Source organism: Telopea speciosissima, chromosome 2, assembly GCF_018873765.1.
Source record: "Telopea speciosissima isolate NSW1024214 ecotype Mountain lineage chromosome 2, Tspe_v1, whole genome shotgun sequence".
Classification (NCBI taxonomy): Eukaryota; Viridiplantae; Streptophyta; class Magnoliopsida; order Proteales; family Proteaceae; genus Telopea; species Telopea speciosissima.
Window position 1 is genome coordinate 69,290,650 of NC_057917.1, and position 20,561 is coordinate 69,311,210.

Sequence of the window (20,561 nt, forward strand, 5' to 3'; positions counted from 1 at the left end):
AGAAAAGAATAAATGCCAAAGAATGGACAATCAGTCACGAAACTCTGAATCTTTCCGGTAACTAAAAAAAAAAAATTTTAAAAAGTTCATCAAAACAAAATTATCAAAAAATTCTTTTCAGAGGCGGAAAGATTGAATACAACTGAAATGAATCCTACAAGAAAGAATGCCATTATCGTAGATGAAACGACAAGTACGTACGAGTTGGAACACTAAAAAAAAGAATAAAAATCCAATCGTTGCTCGCAAACAGAAACTCTAATGCAGGCAATGATCGAGAACCTTATATTTAGATCAGGCCGTCGATGGACACCCCAGAAAAAAGAATGAAATTGAAACCAAACTGTTAGCAACGAGAACAAGAAGAAAGAAAACAGAAGAAAATGACTTCTTACCTGGATTGGGAGTTGGAACAGAAGTCGATCAATTCAGAGATTTTTTTCAGAGAGTCGACACCTTTTGAGGGCCAAGATAGACAGATCTCGTCGATGTTCTTAGGATCGAAATGTCTATTTCTACTACCTGAAAGCGCGAAACCCCGAGAGAGAGAAGATTTTGTAGTTAAAAGGAAAGAATTTCCATCTTTCTCCTTAATACGTTCTGTAACCAGATAAATGGGCCCCTCACCAAAAACTAGAAATTGCCCCGTATGCCGGCGCATGGGTATTTATATTTGAGATAGAAACGAGGGCTCTTTTAAGTCGGTGTTCTCTGTGCCCATCCTCGTGCGGAGCCAATTAGAGTCCAATGCAGATCCTCTACGGCGCATGTGCCCATAGCGGCCTGTGCGGCGTAGACTGGGCTGCACGCATAATGACCTCCTTACCCCCATTCGTGCAAGGCGTTTGGGCAGGGATAAGGTGGTCTTTGCACACATAGCTCAATCTGCATCGCTCAAGCCGCTACGGGCAGTACGTCATAGAGGATCTAGATCCATGAGAGTCTACCCATTGACATCATGGGATGGTATTTCCACCTTTTATGGGGTTGGAGCGATCATTTTGCCCCCTCTATATCTGAATAAGTGAACATGGCCCATACATTTCTCCTCATAGAAAACTTTCTTCCTTTTTTTTAAGAGAGGCCCAGTGCACCCTTATATAGGTCCGCACCGTGGGTGTGGCTTTAATCTTGTCTAAATCAGATATTAAAGCCTCACCTATCTACGTTTCTATGCTAGATTTTCTTGCACTAAGAAAAGCTCTGTTCAGTTTATCCAGGAAAATTATCCTCTCCAATTCCCTAAAGCTCAGCAGTGTAGCAGTGTGGCAATGCTAGGTGGAGATGCTGACATGTGGCAGCTTGGGCATCCAACGATCTGAACTCATTGACTATGTTGAGTTCGAACCGTTGGATGTCTGATCTACCACGTGTTGGCATCTCCACCTAGCACTGCCTCATTGCCGACCTTTAGGAATTGGAGAGGATAATAATCCTCTTCGATGCCTCCTTATACTCAACAATTGGCCTATAAAAAGGTAACAATAAGGTGAATTGAACGTACATTGGTAATTTGGTATAAAGAACGGATTAAAAATGAATCATGAATTCTTTTTTTCGTACATTATTTATGGAAAGGCTCCAGTCCAGTTGCGATTAGAGCAAAGGTAGCTTGTCTTGTCCACCACATAATTAGGTTTTTCACAAAAGTCAAATCATACATCTTCAATAGTTTAACTAAGGAGCGGGCAAATGACTTCTTACTCATAAATGAGAGAAAGCTAATAGAAAAATGGGAAGCAGAAAACGGGAGTGTGGCCTACGCCAGCACTCCCATGTGTTTATCTCTTTCTTCCTTAAAACAAGGGGGCAAATGTGTCTTTTCACATGGAGAGGAGAGAGATAGACTCATGGGAGTGTTGGCGTAGGCCACACTCCCAGACAGAGAACTTTTTCCCTAGAAAAATTTGATTCTGACTTCGTAGAGCCATTGTTGTTACTGCCTGTGCGTAGAGCGGTTCCCACTCTTGTCTTGAGACGCTAAGAGACTTTTGTTTTTTGAACAGACAACAATGATTTGCTAACATCTCAAATCAAGCTTTTGTTGCGACATGCTATATATGTTTTCTCCCCCATTGCTAGTAGGTTGATGGGTCGCATGCCCAGGACACATGTTTTAGCCTTATGTGTCCATAACTCAAATAGGTGACCTCACAGCCATTGCCCAACTAGACTACGAATAGTCACCATATTGATATGGGCTACTTAGAAATGGGCAATGATATTAAGATTGATATGCCTTGTATTGGTTGAGGGAGTATATATTACAACAGTCACACTTGGAAGTATAAATGAAAGGAGTGGAACGAAGTGTTACTTTGAGAAACAAGGGTATTGAAAATCTAAAAAACCCATTGGTTCTCAATTTTGAAAGAATTCTTGCCAAGATGATTGATCCTGTCATAAGTGCCACAACATGAGCTTCGGGTGACCAAATATAAACTGGTACCATAGGCACTTTGACGGCAAAAGAGCCCGAAAAAGCAATCCATAAAAAGATTTGACGCCACTCACTAAATTCTGTCGTTAGTGAGATTTGTAAATCGATACGTGACTCCTACAATTACATGCCTAAGTAAGAATTCATGATATTCCACATCAATATTATTAAAAAATTTAGATTTATTAAGAAAAAGGGTCCTATAATATGATACAAATGTGATCAGGAAAGTTGAACCCATAACTTTGGGAGCAAGCACTTCAATTGACAAGCCTTTAACCAACCGAGCTGGCAGTTGTTCAAGTTGAGTATGATTTGAATGAGGCGATGAGAAAAAAAATGAATCTGTCTTGTTTGCCTTAAAATATGATCAACATTTGCAGCTCTCTCTCTCTTATGAACAGGAATACATAAGAATCTCTTATAGTATTAAAAGAAACAATAAAAAATCCGTATTAAATAAATCAAGGAATTCATGCCATAACTGCTACAGTAACAAGAATAGCTATTCCAATCGTTGTCAACCTTTCAAATAGTCCTCCCATGGCTGCAATCCCTCCATTCTGCAATTGAGATAACCAAGAAAAAAAAAATTTAAAATCAGTCCAAACATAACTCTGAGTTAAACATTTCTTATATTTCTGTTATTCATAATAGAAGAGATCTCATCCTTAAAAACCAGCCGAATTATTTGGATAGAACTCATTCTTAAAAGTTAGACATTTCTACGTTGGATTATTATTCACATTCAATGTGGGATTATTGCTCCAATTCAGATCATCTACGGTGCAGCTGTCCATAGCGGTCTGTGTTGCGCAAACTGGGTCGCACGTGCATTGACCACCTTACCCCCACTCAGACAAGGCATTTGGGCAGGGATAAGGTGGTCTTTGCGTGCATGACTCAGTCTGCGCCACTCAGGCCGCTACGGGCAACGTGCCGTAGAGGATCTGGATCCTTATTGCTCCCTGGTGTCCCGGAATTGTGGAAAATAATGCTGCCAATAGTATGAAAAAGAAAAAAACTTCAGCTGGTGAGCAATAATACCAGATCCGGTGCTGGTGCCGGTGTAACTTGAACTTGTGAGTCGGAAGTAGGTGGTGCAGGTGGGCTTGGTGGAGTTGGTGCCGGTGCTGGTGCATGATGGTGCTTCTTATGCTTGTGCTTCTTCTTCTTCTTCTTCTTCTTACTCTTCGAAGGAGCGGGTGCTGGTGATGGCACCAACTCTGGTGCAGGCGCTGGTGTTGGTGTTGGTGGATTTATGGCTGGTGCTGGCGCTGGTGTTGGTGGCGCAGGTGATGGTGCAGGTGGTGCTATTGATGGAGAAGGCACTGGCGCCAGCGATGGTGCTAGTGCGGGTGGCGGCGAGACTGGTGGAGGCAAGGCTGGTGCAATGGTTGGAGGTGAAATTGGTGCTGGTGGTAGTGCCGGCGATTTTGAAGGAGCTAAAAGAGGTGGAGGACTACTTGCTGGTGAAGAATTAGGAGTGGCAATGGGAGGAGTAACAGTGGGAGGTGGTGTGGCAGTTGAGGGTGACTGTGCCGGAGCAGATGGTGGTTTGGAAGGTGCTGCTACCGGACTTTGCCCATCGGAAATGCCGATCTGAAAACAAAAGAAAACAAAAGCGAAAGCCCACCACCAAGAACCCATTTTCTAATGGAGAGAGATCAATGACATTGATAAGTATATAAGGAAAGGGAGAGATAGCTTAGAGGGATTGGAAATAAAAACAGTTTGGTGAACTTAGAGGGAGAGCTGTAGCATTCAAATGATTGGACATTTCTTCTAATGATTGGGAAAGCCAGGTTGTCAAAAGAGGTGGAGTAGTGAAAAAGATCTTATCCATCCGGGCAGCCGGGCTGCATGTGCAGCGTCATACTCAAGGCGTTGTGCTTTGATCACCTTATTCTTGCTCGGGCAAGACGTTTAAGCAGGGGTAAGGCGAACAAAGTGCACCGCCTTGAGACTGGTGCTGCACATGCAGCCTAGCTGCCCGGATGCACAGGAGCCAGGTCTGGTGGAGTAGAGCTGGGTCAGTGTTGTGTTGCTCCAGTACTAAATTGTAGATTAATGAAATGGGATGCAAGTTTGATTATTACTGGTTGGTTAGGGAATCAAGATTATTGTGCCCAATTCTGAATAATTAAGAAACTTAAGACAATTTTATTTTGGTGAGAACAGTTACAATCGATTAAGACAATTGAATTCCCAATCATATTTTTTTTTTTTAGATTTTCATTGGAAGTATATGTGGTGATATCTTCCAGTCTTTTTCCACTGAATTATTAACCTTGATAAGCATATTATGGTAGGTTTTTGTGTGTATAAAATTATAAATATAAAATTCTGAAGGGAGAAAGAATGCTATATGGTCGCATGTGACGCACAACTCTTGCACATAGACACATGGTAGTGTGAAATAAGCATTGTGCTCCAATGGAAAGGTGGAAATCCCTGAGGGCATGGCGATTATTTTGGGCGGCTCCGTGTATGGGTGCAGGGGCTGGTCGCTGCACGTGACCATGTAGCTTTGTCTTTCCCGATTATGAAGGAACCATTGATTTAGAGCATGGTATCGAATTGGCTATCCCAGAAACTGATACGATATCGATATGGATCAGTATAGCTAGGACAGTTTTGCTTTTGATTTTTCTACAAAACTGGGTTTTTGACATTTTTATCCTTGGTCTGTACCATTCCACCGATGTAGGATCGACTAAGTATCGAGATCGGTGTTATGATACCGATATGAATCATCCGACATAGACGATCCGATACGATACCTCAAATATGGAAGGAACTTGAATGAACTTTAGAAGGTCGATCTATTCATTAAAAAAAGGGGGGGGGGAGAAACACTACCTGGTCACGTGGTTCCTATGTCTACACACAGAAGCACGTGAAAGTATCAAGCTTGCTGCCCCCATTAAAAAGTGGAAATTCTTCTTAGGCAGACATCTCTTTCCTTTAAAAATACAAAAAAATAGAAGGGCAAAACTTCCAGTATTTTGTGGGGCTAAAGATTTTTGCCAACACCATGAAAGTGTAAAAAAGAAAACTATATATCAACATATTACACCCCTCTCCAAGGCGCCAAGGGAGTGTCTAGGGGAGCATTCAGCCATTGGGCTTGTGCCACACACATTCCAATGGCTGATTGAGAACGCACCAGAATGTGTGCGCCACAGCCCAGCCCATGGATTCCCCTAGGCACTCCCTCTCTGGGGTGCCCAATATGGTTCAGTCATATTGGAATACTAGGTTGAAGTGTTGAACTGACTTATTTTTTTAACCTGACCCATTTGTAAAGAATGAATAAGAGCAACGTCTCTATTTTGTTTGCCATCCATTAATTATGAATTTTTTTATGGGGGGAGAGATTCTCGATTTATTATTCTTTGGCGAAGGAGTAAGCAAGCAGTAGACTGATATAAACGTGGGACCTAACCTTAGGTACGTCATCTCAATCAAAAAGTATAATAAAGAATTGCAGAAACGTTTTCTATATTGATAAGGAAAATTGTTTTTTTTTTTTCTCGTTAGGAGCCGTGCCGTTTCTACCCAATGCTGCTGCCCGTCTAGGTAGCCCTTACCTTATGGTCGTTGGTTCAGGGATTCGGCTCCTCTTCTGCGAGCATCCCCGTGAGGTATCTAATGACAGAATTGTTATGTGCGCATCTCAGTGCATGCCTGACCCACCTTGGCATGCATCTTAGCACATGCAAAGCACCCCCACCGTAGAATGCCTCACTGGCACTCACCGGAGAGGAGCCCGATCCTGGGTTCTTCAACCCCACGTTTGGCTGTTTTAGGTATAATATAAGGTGTGTTAGGTAGTAAATTACAAATCTGTTATAATCTATTTTCAATTATCTAAAATATACATACTGTCAAAGAGATGATTGGTGGGGAGGAGAAAAACTAAAAATAACTGCTCATTGGATTGTCGGTGGTGTAAAAAACCATTGAGAGAAAAATAGTTTAAAAAAAACCTAAAAAAACTGTAATAAAATCTGGCGGTAAAACCGTCCGATCCAACTCAATAGGATTTTGTATCGTTATTGACCGTTATCAGTCCCGATATTGTGCACTAAAATCCTGCCTTTTATGGTAAAACCAACAGCCACCACAGACAAGGGAGCATTCTTGCAAACAACCTCTTTCGATCATAGATTTGTCCATGCATTCTCCATGTTGTATCGGATCTATATTTTCTATCAACTTTTTTAAATTAAAATGGTAAAGAAACTGTATCATTTTCAAGAAAATTTTACAGTTTTAAGGCATAGAGATGCCATCTTTCCAAATGTTACAAACAGAACATGATGCTAAACATGTCATGCATCTTGGAAAAGAATTTTGATGGATGGGTTGAAACAGGCAGGCATGAAGGCTGTGGCTCAGGGGGTTGTGGCTCGGGCTCTGGATTCTTCTCCTTTTTCTTCCTCCTCAGATGGAAGAATTGTTGCATCGCGTCTGCACACTGTCTCTCCAGGACCCCTCGTCGGATCGTAATCTTTGAGTGAAATGGGTGGATAGGCCCAGCCAGCTGATTTGTCTGATCTGAACTGCTTTCTCCTTCACCCCCACCAGGGAATAGCCTGCAATGCAAACTTATTACTTGAGAACTCATTAAAAGAAAATTGAGGCCTTTTGGACACTCTTTTACTTACAAGTCACACGTTCATGAAGTTACATTTTGTTTAGTTGAATTCAATCTAATTTAGAAATATATCCTTCGCAGGAAAACCATTGAACCTCAAATGACTGTATCCATCTGACCTAACAAACTCTGGATAGATCCGTAAAGAAACCGACAAAAAATGGGGTAAAAAAGTCATGCATATATACAAGAGATTTTGGTTGAGCTCATGAATGTCAGCCCCTTCCCTTACATGTTAAACATCTTTTTAATGATTTACATGCATAACTTCTTACTGCCAGACCAATCAGACGTGTAAGCAATCTACCCAATTGGATGTCAATGCTATGAAAACTCTTCTACTAAAAGAAAGAAGGCTACAAATACAAATAGAATCAATTTCCCAGCATAAGAACAGACCATGAGTTACACCCAAGTTCATATTTTATATGGAAGAAGTTACTCTCAAGATGGTGATATAGTATGCATTACATTACCTAACCCAGCTACCATCAGCACCAAGAAGCTTGTTGGGAGCTCCCCATACCACAGTATCAATTCTAGCTTGAAGAATTGCTCCAGCACACATTGGACAGGGTTCAAGTGTCACATAAAGAGTTGTATCCTGAGAGGGAAAAAGATAACAAAAGGACTAAGAAATGGAGCCAGATGAAAGAAAAAAATTAAAGGAAAAAAAAATTCCAATGAGTTATGAGTTTTGCAGGTAAGCACTGGAAACTTCTTAATATATAAAACATCATTTATGAGGCAATTTTCAACTTAATGATTGCAAACTTTTCATACTCACCCTAATGGAATCATATATCTTATTTAATAGTGAACTAAAAGGAACCACCAATTCTCTCATTATAAAGAGACCAAGTATATTCACCAAAAAAAAAAAAAGACCAAGTAGAAAACTCATTTATTCATATCATAAAGGACAGAAATCTAGAAATTGTCCATCAAATTGTCAGGTCCTCCACTAATACTTTTGTTTGCTCTAAAAGGATCGAGGGACCGAAGCAATTTGTGCTACCAGTGAATACTTTCTGATTAGCAGGCTGGGATTTCCAAGCATATAGAAGTTCCAAAATCAGCTAATGTCTTCGACATTTAAGACTATTATCTTTCTATATAACAAGGAGATTCAACTTTCAAAATTCTGCAATGTCTGACACCTAGGTCCATGTCCGTGTCCATGATAGACACGTAGACCCATATTCATGTCCTTGTTACCTGATTTCTTTAGATTGTTGGGCAATAGTCAGTGCACATTTCATTTCATGTGGTTCATGGGTTATGGTGAGTTATCATCTGCATTGATTAAAAACATTTTATTTATTTATTTTTAGGAAGGGGAGAGGGGGAGGGGGTTGTCCATCCCTTTATTATGAGGTTGGAGATAGTGCCCGCTTGTGGAACTGCTATGCATTTCTCAGTTGTAGCGGTTTATGTCAAGGAAGACCGGCCACCAAGGGGCCCGAGGGGTGGCTATTCCCCCCCTCTCCCCCGCCTTCCCAAAAAAAAAGGGCTTTTACAAACCCTATTCTATAATTTCCTAAAGGGTGATGTATTTTATATAACCTGGCCCCCCTAACCGTACAATAATAAATATAATACTCTGTACTACCCCCTTAACTGTAGTAAATGTAGCAGATCTGAGCACTGAATAGGGCAGAGCAAAGAAAAGAAAGAAGGAAAAAAAAAAGAGAGGGAAAAGAGAAGAAAAGTGATTGACTTGATAGAAAACCCTTCCCACCGATATCATATATTAATGAGTGTATATCCTGTAATGACAATAATACCCTCACTTTTATTGAGTACTGATCGATTATTCCTCACAACATGATCCAGTGCATCACAACAATATGATTCAGTACAACTCTACTAAAGAGGGTAATGATCCAGTACTTCTCATCAACACTTCCCTCAAGCTGGAGCATAGACATCTCCTATGCCCAGCTTGAAACACATAATTAAGTATGAACCACGACTGATAGCCTTGGTGAAAAACTGAAAATATCACCTAACTGATCTGAAGAATGAACATATAAGGAGTAGAGATAACTTTCTTCATAATCGCTATGCGCATAAAATGACAATCTACTTCAATATATCCGTTTCTCTCACGGAAAACATGATTACTAGCAATATAGACAACAGTTTGATTATCATAGAACATCTCCATTGATTTAGTGAATAGAGAACCAAGTTCCCCCATGAGAGTTTTTAGCCATATCAACTCAGTAGCGATGTGACACATAACACGATACTCAGCTTGAGCACTCGATCTTGCAACAGTACTATGCTTGTTACTATTCTAAGTAACTAGGTTACCACCCACAAAGGTACAATATCCATTAGTAGACATATTATCAGCAACACCAACCCAGTCGTCATCAGAATATCCACCAATATCAAGATGATTATAAACAAAAGGGTGTACGCATTGCATGAGGCTCCCATCACTGCGGGTCTGAGGAGGGTCATATGTATGCAGCCTTACCCCCGCTTCGCGGAGAGGCTGTAAATCAGCCCTTTCCCAGGAGCACTTTTTAGATAGTATAGTATACGGCAAACAGCCTCCCAAAGAACCTCCTTTGGTCTCAATAAACTGACTAACAACACTTACTGTAAAGGAAATAACAAGACGAATAAATCAGCTTGCAAACAAGACGCCTATACTTTCTACAACTTCCTAGCATGGTAATATGGTATATGATATAAAGAAATTCATTGGCAGTATAGCACAAAGAAATTAATCAGCTGAGTATATATATATATATATATTTACACAGTTAACATATACACCATCATATCATTAATTGGATATATCACAACACTGTTAAACTTTTAACTCCACATTCTGATGTCTACCTACAATTATATTTTTATTAAAAAATTCTATTCACTTATTTGTTCGCTAATCCTTGCTATATAAAACAACCCCAGTGTTTAGCTTATTTTGTTTCCATTGATACTCAAAATAAATCAATGGGGGAATTTTTTATTTGATTTCCAAGAAGAATATGTTATTTCATATATGAAGTAGTAGCAAGTACGCTTACCTAGAGATGTAAACACAGTGAATACAGAGTGTATACACTAGTATCTGAATTCACATATGACTTGCTTATCGGCTCTGAATTTGATTCAAATTAATGCAAGAGTTGACCTCGAACCAGTGAGAAATCGATTGCAGCCAGGATTGATGAAAAGAACAAATTAAAAACTGCAACCCTTTTTTTTAATTGTTACTTTTCTGTTACATATGCAAAAGAACATAAAAAGGATAAGAAGAAGAAGAAGAAAGGAATATAGAAGAGAAGGGGGGGGGGGGGTAGGGGAATGGCCTTCTCAGCCTGGGTCTCTCACCCACAGCTATCTCAGCTGTTGAGCATAGGAGGAAACTCCCATAACCGAGTGCAAGAATGCCCTCAAAACTTCATTCATTAATTCATTGTCTATCTATTACAATAAGGGGCTGCCTATGGAAGTAGGCTAGCTTACAAAATTAGAAACTTAAAAATAGAAAGTAATGAAAAAGGAAACTACTAGAAGCCCCTTACAAGAGAATATTGAGGCCTGTACACCAAGTAATCTAAGACTTGACTAAGTAAGACATAACTAATTAAAATGAAATAAAATTAGAAAGTAAACAAAAATAGAAACTTAAGTAAATAGTAACTAACTAAATCAGCGCTAAAATCTTCCTTCTCTTGCTATCTTCAGTGGACCCCGCAGAATCTCAAATATTTTTTGGATTTCCTTCTCCATTCAAGGATTATGGACCCACAACACTGTTCACGTGAACAGTAGTTCGGGTACTGTTCGTGTGAACAGTAAACTTTTTTTCTTTTTTTTTTTGAAGTCTGTTTTTATCCTTTCTTCATGCTTCTCCTTGGGCTGGGCCTGACTTTGGTGATGCTCCATCGAACCAACAAAAACTTGCCACATCATCAGACCAGGCTGCTTCTCACAGGAGTCGAATCCACAACCTTGTTGGGCTGGTTTTGGGGCTTATTCCTGCAGGTACATATGGACTTGTGATCTACATAAAAAATAATGCATGAACGGCCATATTATGACTTATGAGAGGCCACAGGCACCACGTGTACAGCTACCCATGAAGGGCTAAACGTGAGGGGGAGTGTTAGCGATAATCCCACATCAACTAAGTTCAGATGATTTCATTTACCAGTCGGGCCTCTCCACCTACTATGATGCAGATCGCCTGCAGAAGTAAGAGGAAGATTGTTTGTGGTTGGTTTACTCCTGGACCAGCTTTTGGTCCAACCAGACCCAAGCCAGGCCTTGCGGTTCTGCTTCCAACCAGTTTCTGGTTTAGCTTTGAACTAGCACTGGTTCACTATGTCAACGGATCGTGTGTCCCTTTAGATTAATTATTTTATTTCTTATTTGTAGTGTAATCAGGATTAAACTCAATTGTATATAGTCATTTCCTGCGTAGAATTCCAGATTTCCTAACTACATTAGGAGTCTTCTTCTTACAATACGGTTGGAGGAGATTAGCTTAATTGGTTTCCAAATTTCATGTTTAGATAAGGAATGATTCCTATTGGCCTTTAGTTGTCCCAAGGCCAGTTTGAATCCACCTTCCCAAGTCTTTATATATTGTAAGGCTGTTGGCACTCCCCCACCCCCCCCCCCCTTCCGAAAAAAATAAAACACGAATTGATGAGTTGATATACTTGGCTTTTCGGCCTCAAAATTCTGTGGTGATTCCAGTCCAGGCCATAGGTAGTTATTTCTTTGGTCATACCCCCTCTTCTTCTTTACGTCTTCCTTTCAATTACAGGTCAGAATTTTTTTTTTTTTTATAGTTAGGCCCCAAGGAGAGTTGAACTCATGGTGTCTTAATTATGAGGTGTTTGTCCTTGCCAACTGAGCTACCCCCTTGGAGTAGGTCAGATTATTATAGCCTGCGCATGCTATTTCCTTATGGTTCTCAGTTGCTGTTGTATTCAATTCTCTTGTCTATTAGCTGCTGACTATTGCTTTTTATCATAAATTCTTCCTATCATACTATCTCTTCAAGATCAGCAACTATTGTCCATCGATTGACTGTAATTGAAATTCCTTGTTCAAGTAGGAAACCTATAGATCTCCCAAGTCCACCATTGGAATTGGCTGAATTTTGTGGAGTTAATTCCCTTATACTGATAAGACCTACAACCAGTTTTGGATCCTTGCTTTATAATTTATTAGGTTTCTCCATGTTCTGAAGTTCTGTATTTAGAATTCCTATCAACTGTTGGATTCTTCATATCTAAAATTCCAACCGTTAATATCTGATTTTGTCATTAAATAAAGCCTTCAACCAGAATTTCAGTTACCACTAAGTTGCTAATTCCGTTTTATTCGTTTTCTCCTGAATTCTGGAAAATTTCCCTTAGTCTGTGATTCTGGTTTTGCTTGGTTTCTGGAATTCTTACCTGAGGATAGACTTTGGATCCTCTAACAGTCATCTGTCAAATTTGGTGGTCCAACATGTAAAGGTTATCCTCCTTGATTTTTAATGGTTCTAGTTAAGTTCACTTTATAGACTTTTCAAGCGTTTCTGGGAAGTCAGATTGGTCTAAAATTTTGACCACGGAGAATGATGATGTGCAGAAATGTGTCCACCAATTTGGACCCCAACTGGGCTGCTAGATGGCAGTTATAAGGGCATAGAGGAGTGGGTTCCAGGTGCAACATGCGGAAACCCAGCTCCCAATAAATAAACATAGAAATTATATAATATATATTAAGTAAATAATTCTCTATAATCTTAAATTATAATTGGAATTAATACATCAATATTCGTATCTGTATCTAATATATGAATATCCCGATAAATATCTAGGGAAAAAATCAAAATACATGTCAAATCTGGATTTTTAACTATCATATACATCCCTACACGGCTACACATTCCACTCAATGGTTAGTGAGTGGCTCTGCTCGATTTTATAAGCAGAGACTTCATCAGCAGGAACTAGAGATTGGTCCTTTGATCAATCTAAAACACAACTGGAGAAACACTTCCCAATTTGTTGTTCAGATGAGGATAGGTTAAGGTCTTATTTCCCATAATGAACCCCCCCCCCAATGCATACATGCACAAAAGGCAGAAAATGTTCTCTTACTACAAACTCATGTCAATGCTGACTTCTTGTATGGTTAAAACTGATGATTGCTAAATCCTAAAACAACTATACACTTAAATTAGGTAGAGAAAACCTTCTCTCTACACCCTAAGAGATTAGTCAGCGGGTTACAAATTGTAGCACCATAGCGTTGTATCCATTTCTTTGAATGTGGTTGTGAATGGTGACACCATAGTGATAAACCTAGCATTCTATTTCAAGTGTTTGAAATAATAACAGCATCAGTACAGAAGAAGAATGCAGCAATATGAAATCAAAGAGAACACTTCTGGATGAATAACAGTTTTGCTAATCCAAAAAGAAAATAAGATCACTACAACAGTAACAAGACTGTGGTCTGATACAATATAATCAAACAACTTTGCATAATCGGGCAAACCCAGAGTAAAGAGACCTCATCATACAACTCTTAATTAGCTCATCCATACTGGGAAATCAACAACATATTTTTGATAAAAAAGAAAGGCTAAGCCAATTAGTAGAACCTATGAGTTTGAACCAAAAACCTGGAAGAAAAAAGATGAAAGAAAGTACCGCAAGTCTCCAAGTCCGGAGTAGGTTAGAAGCCTCCCTTATACAAATCATTTCCGCATGGGCAGTCGAATCTCTTAATTCTTCCACTCTGAAACATATATACAAACAAAAAAAAAAAAGTCAACCAATTGTTTATTCTCCTGATGAACATGTGGCACAACCAATAATTACTTACAAATTATAGCCCCGAGCAATAATTTCTCCATTTTGTACCAGCACAGCACCAACAGGCACTTCCCAAATATCAGCAGCCTTCTGGGCTTCCAATAGTGCTTCTCTCATAAACTTCTCATCATTTTCTCTTTGTACAGTTTCGAGTTTATATGCGTTTTCCCATTCATCAAATCTATCTTTTGGTACTTGCTTAGTCCGCTGGAACTTCCGTCTCTTCAATTCCTCATCCTTTCCATCAGTTTTGGGAACTTCAGTTAACCTCTCCGTGATGGATTGTTCCACATTCTCCTTGAAGTCACCTATAGACACCTCGGCTTTACTACTTTCTGGCATCCGTTCTATGACTGGAGATCTTAGGAGGCGTCTAGTAAGTAATGATAATGATGAATCCATGGGTGCAACAGTGGAAGGAATGCCTTGATCGCTTCTACCATCTTCTTTCCAACCAAATCTTTCCTCTCCAGAGGCTGAAGAAGTACCTTGGGATGTCACACCTTTTCCTATAGACACCTTGGCTTTACTACTTTCTGGCATCTGTTCTGTGACTGGAGATCTTATGAGGCGTCTAGTAAGTAAGGGTAATGATGAATCCATGGGTGCAACAGTGGAAGGAATGCCTTGATCGCTTCTACCATCTTCTTTCCAACCAAATCTTTCCTCTCCAGAGGCTGAAGAAGTACCTAAGGATGTCACACCTTTTCCTAAGGTACCTGAATAGGATGAAGCATCAGCTTCGGCCTCAAATATTCTGTCCTGGGAAATTGTTGCTTCAGAGGCTTCTGTTTGGCTTTGAGTTGAAGCTTTACTTAGTTGATCAGCAGATCTGCATTCCTTCGGAGTGCCTCTTTGTCTCTTTTTGACATTTTCACTATCATTGTCATCTGGCTCATGCCCAGAGAACCATACCTCACTGCCAATAGACTCATTTGATGAACTCTTCCCACCTGATTTTAGTGCTGAATTATTAGTTTCAGAACGGGTGCCCCACCGCATCCGAACTACATCTGCGATAATATTCCAGAAAGACCTACCAGTTCTCCTGACAATGGCACTCCCAGTTGTGGAAGTGCCCTCCTCGGGTGCTTCTCTCTGAGAATATCCATGCAAAGTTGGGTCCTTAACATCCCACATTTCATCTGAGGGTCCCTTCTTTCCAGAGACATCAGATGACCGCCTCGAATCAGCCCTCTTTAGCTGCAAGTCCTCGGATACATATTGGCCAGGACCCTGCTGTATATATTTCCGGTCACCATATGCAGATGTAGTTTCAGAAGTTCTTTCCTTCTGGAATTCAGATGTAAATATTTCATCTTGGACCTTCTCCACAAACTCGCCAACAAACTGACTGGAGGATCTCTCAAAACGGTTAGCTGAACCCAATACATCTTCATGGTGCACAAGACTTGGATTCTCTCCAAAAGCCTCATTGGTTCTAGTTTCAACATGTAATTCATGGGGAGAAGCTGGAGTTTGTGCTTGTGGATGTGTAAACAAAGAGCTAGAACTACTTTCTGAGAATTCACCAGAAGCCTCTATTGTTGCATACCCAGTTTTGACACCTACCAATTGAGATGGAGGTGCCAGCATAACCTGGGCAAAACTGTCATCTTCCGTCGATACACCCATAAGTTGCACTCTAGCATGTGGAACTGAATACAATGGTGTTGTGGAGCTTGAGGCCCTTTCCATGGAGCTCCTCGGGAAACTTGATACTCTCATTGGCCTTTGAGATTCTTTTCTTAGTCCAACTTGTTCAATGACTCCTTCGCCAGTTCGGCTACCACTTTGTCTCTCTTCATGAACCAGATCAACCACAACTGAAGCTGAATTTCTTTCTCTGCCACTCACTCTTGTTTCAGAAAGTGTTTGTGCCCTGGTGATGGTTTCAGAAGCATCAGAAGTCATCTCATTTGTTAGATCTTGGGATTCTCTTCTTAATTCAGCTGTCCCATAAAATCTTTGATTAATTTGGGCCTGTTGCTCATTTGACTTTTGAATGGAACTCTGATTTGTAGTTGAATTTTCTTCTCTGTTATCCATTTGAGTCTCAAAAAGCATCTGTGAAGTGTAAGGCCTTTCAGTGTTACTATCCTCTGTAACCTTGGTCAGCTGTCGTGATTTTCTTCTTAATTCGGTTTGTTCTACAGTTTCATTAAATGTTTGTCTATGCCCCTCTCTTCCTACCTGGTCCAAATTGACAGGTGAACTTAAGTTCACTTCTCTGCCACTGAATTGCTTTTGGGAGCTGGAGGCCCTCTGGAAATCACTTCCCTGGATCTCTGACATTTTTTGAACTTGTTGAGATTTTCTTCTTGATTCTGCATGTTCAAGAACTACCCTACCACTTTGGCTATTTCTCTTTGTTGTTTTCTCAACCAAATTCACAGCTGAGATTGAATCATCTTCCCTGCCACTAAATCGCTTCTGGTGACTCAAGCCCATTTCCATGCCACTATCATTAACCTCAAATTTTCTGGACAACCTCTGTGAAGACTCTTCTCTTGATTGTACTGGCGCAACAGAAACTTCAGTAATCTTCTTCTCTGCCTTGCTTCTTGAATCCCATTCGTGACCACTCATCATTTTATTGGATCCCACTGCAGACCCTGCACCATTTCTCTGTCTCGAGAATTCCCTGTATCCACTGACATCTTCATCATGCCTCTTAAATTGTTTTCTGACATTCACTCCGAGGACATCCCCTCTGCTACTTCTCAATTCCTTCTCCATATAATGACCTGATGATTCTCCAACAAACTCTGCATGTTTAACCTCAACATCAGTATCACTCTCAATATCACCAGAAGACAACGCTGAGTGATATGATGAGCTGCCAGAACCTTCTCTCCTAAGCCCATGATTCTCAGTCCTTGAAGACGCTCCCCTCCTCCCTGACAGTTGATAATAATCTTCCCTCGATTTAACAGTACTAGATTTATATTCACCCTTAGAATTCCTTTCTGATGATGAAGCTTGAGCACAATCCTTTTTTTCCCTAGGACGTTCTATCCTAAGCCCATGATTCTCAGTCCTCGAAGATGCCTCACTCCACCCTGATTGATGATAATAATCTTCCCTCAACTCAACTGTGACGGATTTATATCCACCTTTAGAATCCCACTCCAGCGATTTGGTTTGGACACACTCTTTTTCTTTCCAAGGGCGTTCATCAAGTACTCTCCCTATCTTCTCCACCAGCTCCCTCCTCGCTGCCGATCGACCAACAAATTTATCACTGATTTCTTCTGTCAACAAGCTGAGCATTGCTTCAGCACTTCCCTCAGTACCTGAATCACAACTCTCACTCCTCTCCTCCCAACCCATACAACCAAATTTCCCCTCTCCCCTCCTTCTCCTCCTCCTCCTCCTACAAACACTACTCTCCTTGAGAGAGCAGGAAACTCCATAGCAGCCCCTATCAAGATCATAAAGGGGCAACCGGCAATAACGGTCGAAACCAGCTAAAATCAGCCTTCCAGAAGCTGACCACTGAATCAGGGAAGAATGCCTCAACCCATATAAAAATCTAGGGTATATAGGCAATCCATGATTAGATAAAGCACAGCAAGTACAAGTAGAAGATGAAGGGTTCTCAGTTCTTTCACTCAAGAAGTAACAATTATCATTGAAAGAAAAAGAAAGAGACCCTTTCCTCCAAAGGGACATAGAGCTCAAGTAAGTGTTATGCATATTTTGTTTGGTAGAATAGATAGAAAAAGTGAGAGAAGAAAGAGATACTCATACCACAACACTAAAAATGGATTTGAAGCATCAGTTGGGCTTCTGCAGTTTATACTTGAGAAGACGATTCTATAAATGGCATCTAGCGGATCCGTGGAGACCAGATTGGACCTGCCCAGGTTGGATTTTGCAGTTAAGAAAGCCGGAGTTGGGAAATCTACAAAATAGAATCAATATGCATGAGCAAATGAAAAACTCATTTTTCTCCTTCACTCGCCCATTTGGACTAAAAAGGCTCCTTCCCTTTTCTTTTCTTTTCCTTTCCTCTCCGTTTTTGGGCTTCCAAACTTAGCCCAAGGATCCAAGCCGTTTGAAGAACATGATCCCCTCGATCCAACGGTTTTCAGCCCTTATGGGTTGGCCTACAACTATGGTCTGCTTTAAAAATTAAAATTACTCTGGCAGTTCTCAGTCCTCACCATGTAACCCCTCAGTATTCACTAGTCACTACTGGCAACAACCTCACTAATCCTTTCAAAGCACATGATGGTGGATATGTGTGTCCATTAAGTCTTAATTAAACATATTAATTTGTATTATCATTTTATGTGTATATATTATTTTAAGGTTATAATTTTATTTTTTTTGGATATAGAATCATTTCATTAGAAAGATGAAATAACAGATTACACCAAGCTTCCTATCCATCAGGAGTAGCAAAGCTCGGATCGGATAAAGGCTAAACAATCCTATTCATAAGGGATTGGGCCTTCCTGACAAGGGTATCTGCCATAGCCTTCGCAGCCCTTGGAATATACTGAAACACACAAGCATCAAAGTAAATAGCTATGTGTTTAATATCTTCAATAATCAGTCTAATAGCCATAGCCGATTCCTTCTCCTCCTCTTGCAAGTAAGACATGAGGACAGGATTATCGTTTTCCACCAAGAGGTTAAGTTCTCCTTCTGAGATGGCTTCCAGGAGGCCTTCCCTAATAGCAAGAGCCTCTCCAGTCATAATATCTATAAAAGCTATCAGGCTGGACACCACAAATCTGGTCCTAAGATTATAACTTAATATACCTAATAATATTAGGTATATTGTTCATAGGGTTGTCACATTCTATGTGTTTTCAACAAGATTATTACGATAGTCTTGTATGGATCATAGTTTTTTTTTCTTTTTCGATAACAATTGTATGGATCATCATTAGTTGTTTATGCAACATTGTTCTCTGATAATTATTTTATTCCCATACTAGAGTGGTCCTAATCGTTGCAGATATACTTTGTGTGTCTTAGTGTACCAATGGTTGATGCCTACATTGGTTATGTATCGATAGGTGTATTTGTGAATGAAAGAGATACTCAACATTGAATCCACATCCCGATTAAAAGGTAGATATCCAAAAAGAATTTACATATAATGATTGGATGTCGAGTTCAGTGGCAATTTTGTAAATTAGCTATAAATACATTTAAATATTACCATTATTAAATAATTATATTTCAAATATATTTTACATTAAATTAATGGTTGAGATTTTCTATACGAACTGTTTCAAAAATATTTGACGTCAAATTAATGCTTTATAACTCATGGCTTCACATGTTATTTATAACTATTGTTGTACTTGTTGTTAACTAAATGTTATTTGTTAAATAAAAATTTTCTTACCAAAAAAATAAATAAATAATATTAATTTCTGTGTAATTTTTTATTTAAAAATATTAAATAAGTTATTTGGTAAATTGAAACTCAATGAAAAATAATGTTATTTTTCTAAGTTAAAGCAATGGTTTTAAGAATCGGGAATCAGAACAGTGAATCGTCTGGTTCGAATCACAACGGTGGTCATCAATCCCGATTCTCTAAGTCATTTTCTATATAAAATAGTTGGATCGGATCGGTTCAGGCCGAGTATTGACCGATTCGATCCCCGATTTCGCCTTTTAAAACCTTAATTAAAACTCCGTGAGGCTGTGTTTCTTTGGGTGTGCCTCTCAAGCTTTGTCTGCGGGTTTCGAAGAAGCGAAGAACATGGCAATGGCACAGTTGTGCGGCGGAATAGCGAGAAGGGTGATGGCAACGGAGGGAGCTGCGCTATCGGCAGCAGCAACGTCGCTGCCAGTGCTGTGTGGTCGAGGGGACAAGAAGACGAAGAGAGGGAAGCGGTTCAAGGGGTCGTACGGCAACGCAAGACCCAAAAAGGAGAAGAAGATCGAGAGGATCAAGGACAAGGTCGAGGTCCCCAGGTCCACTCCTTGGCCTCTCCCTTTCAAGCTCATCTAATTTTTTTCAATGTCACCCCCTGAATATCTCTATAGCTGCATGGGCTTTTTCTCTGCTGTGTGTTTGTAGGGGTTGGAGTTTTTGTTTTGTGCACCTGAGCAGAAGCTGTACCTGTACATTTCCTTCTAATTCTGAATAAATATTTTTCTACCCAGATTTTACTTTTTCTCCTATAAATTGGGAATTCGGCATTATTGTGTTTATCCTACAGATTTGTTATGTTATCAACGAATTTTCTGAGGAAACATTCATGAGTTCTTGTTCAAGATTTCTTCTTTGCAATTAGAGTGGGTTAACAGTTGGACCCTGGAGAAGTTGTTGAGAATGTAGGACAGTTGTGTCTTTCCTCTGTTAACAATTCTACCTTGTCTTTCTCCATGTTGGTGTCAAAAAAGCTAATCTTTTTGGCACTACTGTCCAGAAGTGTCATTTATAGTTTTATTTATTTATTTATTTTTGATAAAAAGTGTCACTTATAGTGTGATTAGCCATCATTGTACTGGTCAACCATGGATATTGTAGGTGTTGTTCAGTTGAAATAATCTGATGTAGCAGTTTGAGTCCTTGTTATTTTGAGGGCAAAACTGGATTGCTTTTCTTTTGCTGTACCATGTGATTGTGAGT

The 20,561-nt window shown here is 39.9% G+C and overlaps 3 protein-coding genes across 6 annotated transcripts; 1 reads left to right on the forward strand and 2 right to left on the reverse strand.

Moving 5' to 3' along the window:
* Positions 1-2,850: 2,850 nt before the first annotated feature.
* On the reverse strand, positions 2,851-4,097 carry LOC122652391 (lysine-rich arabinogalactan protein 19-like). The gene is made up of 2 exons (XM_043846114.1): positions 3,488-4,097; positions 2,851-3,003 (listed from the first exon to the last, which is right to left on the reverse strand). Exons 1-2 carry the CDS (start codon positions 4,088-4,090, stop codon positions 2,914-2,916), a joined length of 693 nt encoding a protein of 230 aa, XP_043702049.1. The 5' UTR covers positions 4,091-4,097; the 3' UTR covers positions 2,851-2,913.
* Positions 4,098-6,666: 2,569 nt separating this feature from the next.
* Positions 6,667-17,874, reverse strand: LOC122652165 (tRNA(adenine(34)) deaminase, chloroplastic-like). Of its 4 annotated transcripts, XM_043845843.1 has the most exons (7): positions 17,419-17,874; positions 17,070-17,385; positions 14,659-17,030; positions 13,965-14,457; positions 13,790-13,877; positions 7,580-7,707; positions 6,667-7,041 (listed from the first exon to the last, which is right to left on the reverse strand). In XM_043845843.1, the coding sequence occupies exons 1-7, from the start codon at positions 17,651-17,653 to the stop codon at positions 6,750-6,752; spliced, it is 3,924 nt and encodes a 1,307-aa protein (XP_043701778.1). In that variant the 5' UTR covers positions 17,654-17,874; the 3' UTR covers positions 6,667-6,749. The 4 variants fall into 4 exon arrangements, with proteins under 4 accessions (XP_043701778.1, XP_043701775.1, XP_043701776.1 ...); XM_043845840.1 differs by having other exon boundaries at positions 17,070-17,874; XM_043845841.1 differs by having other exon boundaries at positions 13,965-14,272; positions 14,474-17,030; positions 17,070-17,874.
* Positions 17,875-19,628: 1,754 nt separating this feature from the next.
* On the forward strand, positions 19,629-20,093 carry LOC122649960 (30S ribosomal protein S31, mitochondrial-like). The gene has a single exon (XM_043843227.1). The coding sequence runs from the start codon at positions 19,686-19,688 to the stop codon at positions 19,935-19,937; it is 252 nt and encodes an 83-aa protein (XP_043699162.1). The 5' UTR covers positions 19,629-19,685; the 3' UTR covers positions 19,938-20,093.
* Positions 20,094-20,561: the final 468 nt, after the last annotated feature.

Coding starts and splice junctions, on each gene's coding strand:
- LOC122652165 (XM_043845840.1), bottom strand. CDS start 17,653: ATGCATAACACTTACTTGAGCTCTATGTCCCTTTGGAGGAAAGGGTCT. Junction 14,458..14,658: donor TTCAGGTACCTTAGGAAAAG/GTGTGACATCCT, acceptor CTATAGGAAAAG/GTGTGACATCCCAAGGTACT. Junction 13,878..13,964: donor ATTGCTCGGGGCTATAATTT/GTAAGTAATTAT, acceptor TATATGTTTCAG/AGTGGAAGAATTAAGAGATT.
- LOC122649960 (XM_043843227.1), top strand. CDS start 19,686: ATGGCAATGGCACAGTTGTGCGGCGGAATAGCGAGAAGGGTGATGGCA.
- LOC122652391 (XM_043846114.1), bottom strand. CDS start 4,090: ATGGGTTCTTGGTGGTGGGCTTTCGCTTTTGTTTTCTTTTGTTTTCAG. Junction 3,004..3,487: donor CGGCACCAGCACCGGATCTG/GTATTATTGCTC, acceptor TCTCAATTGCAG/AATGGAGGGATTGCAGCCAT.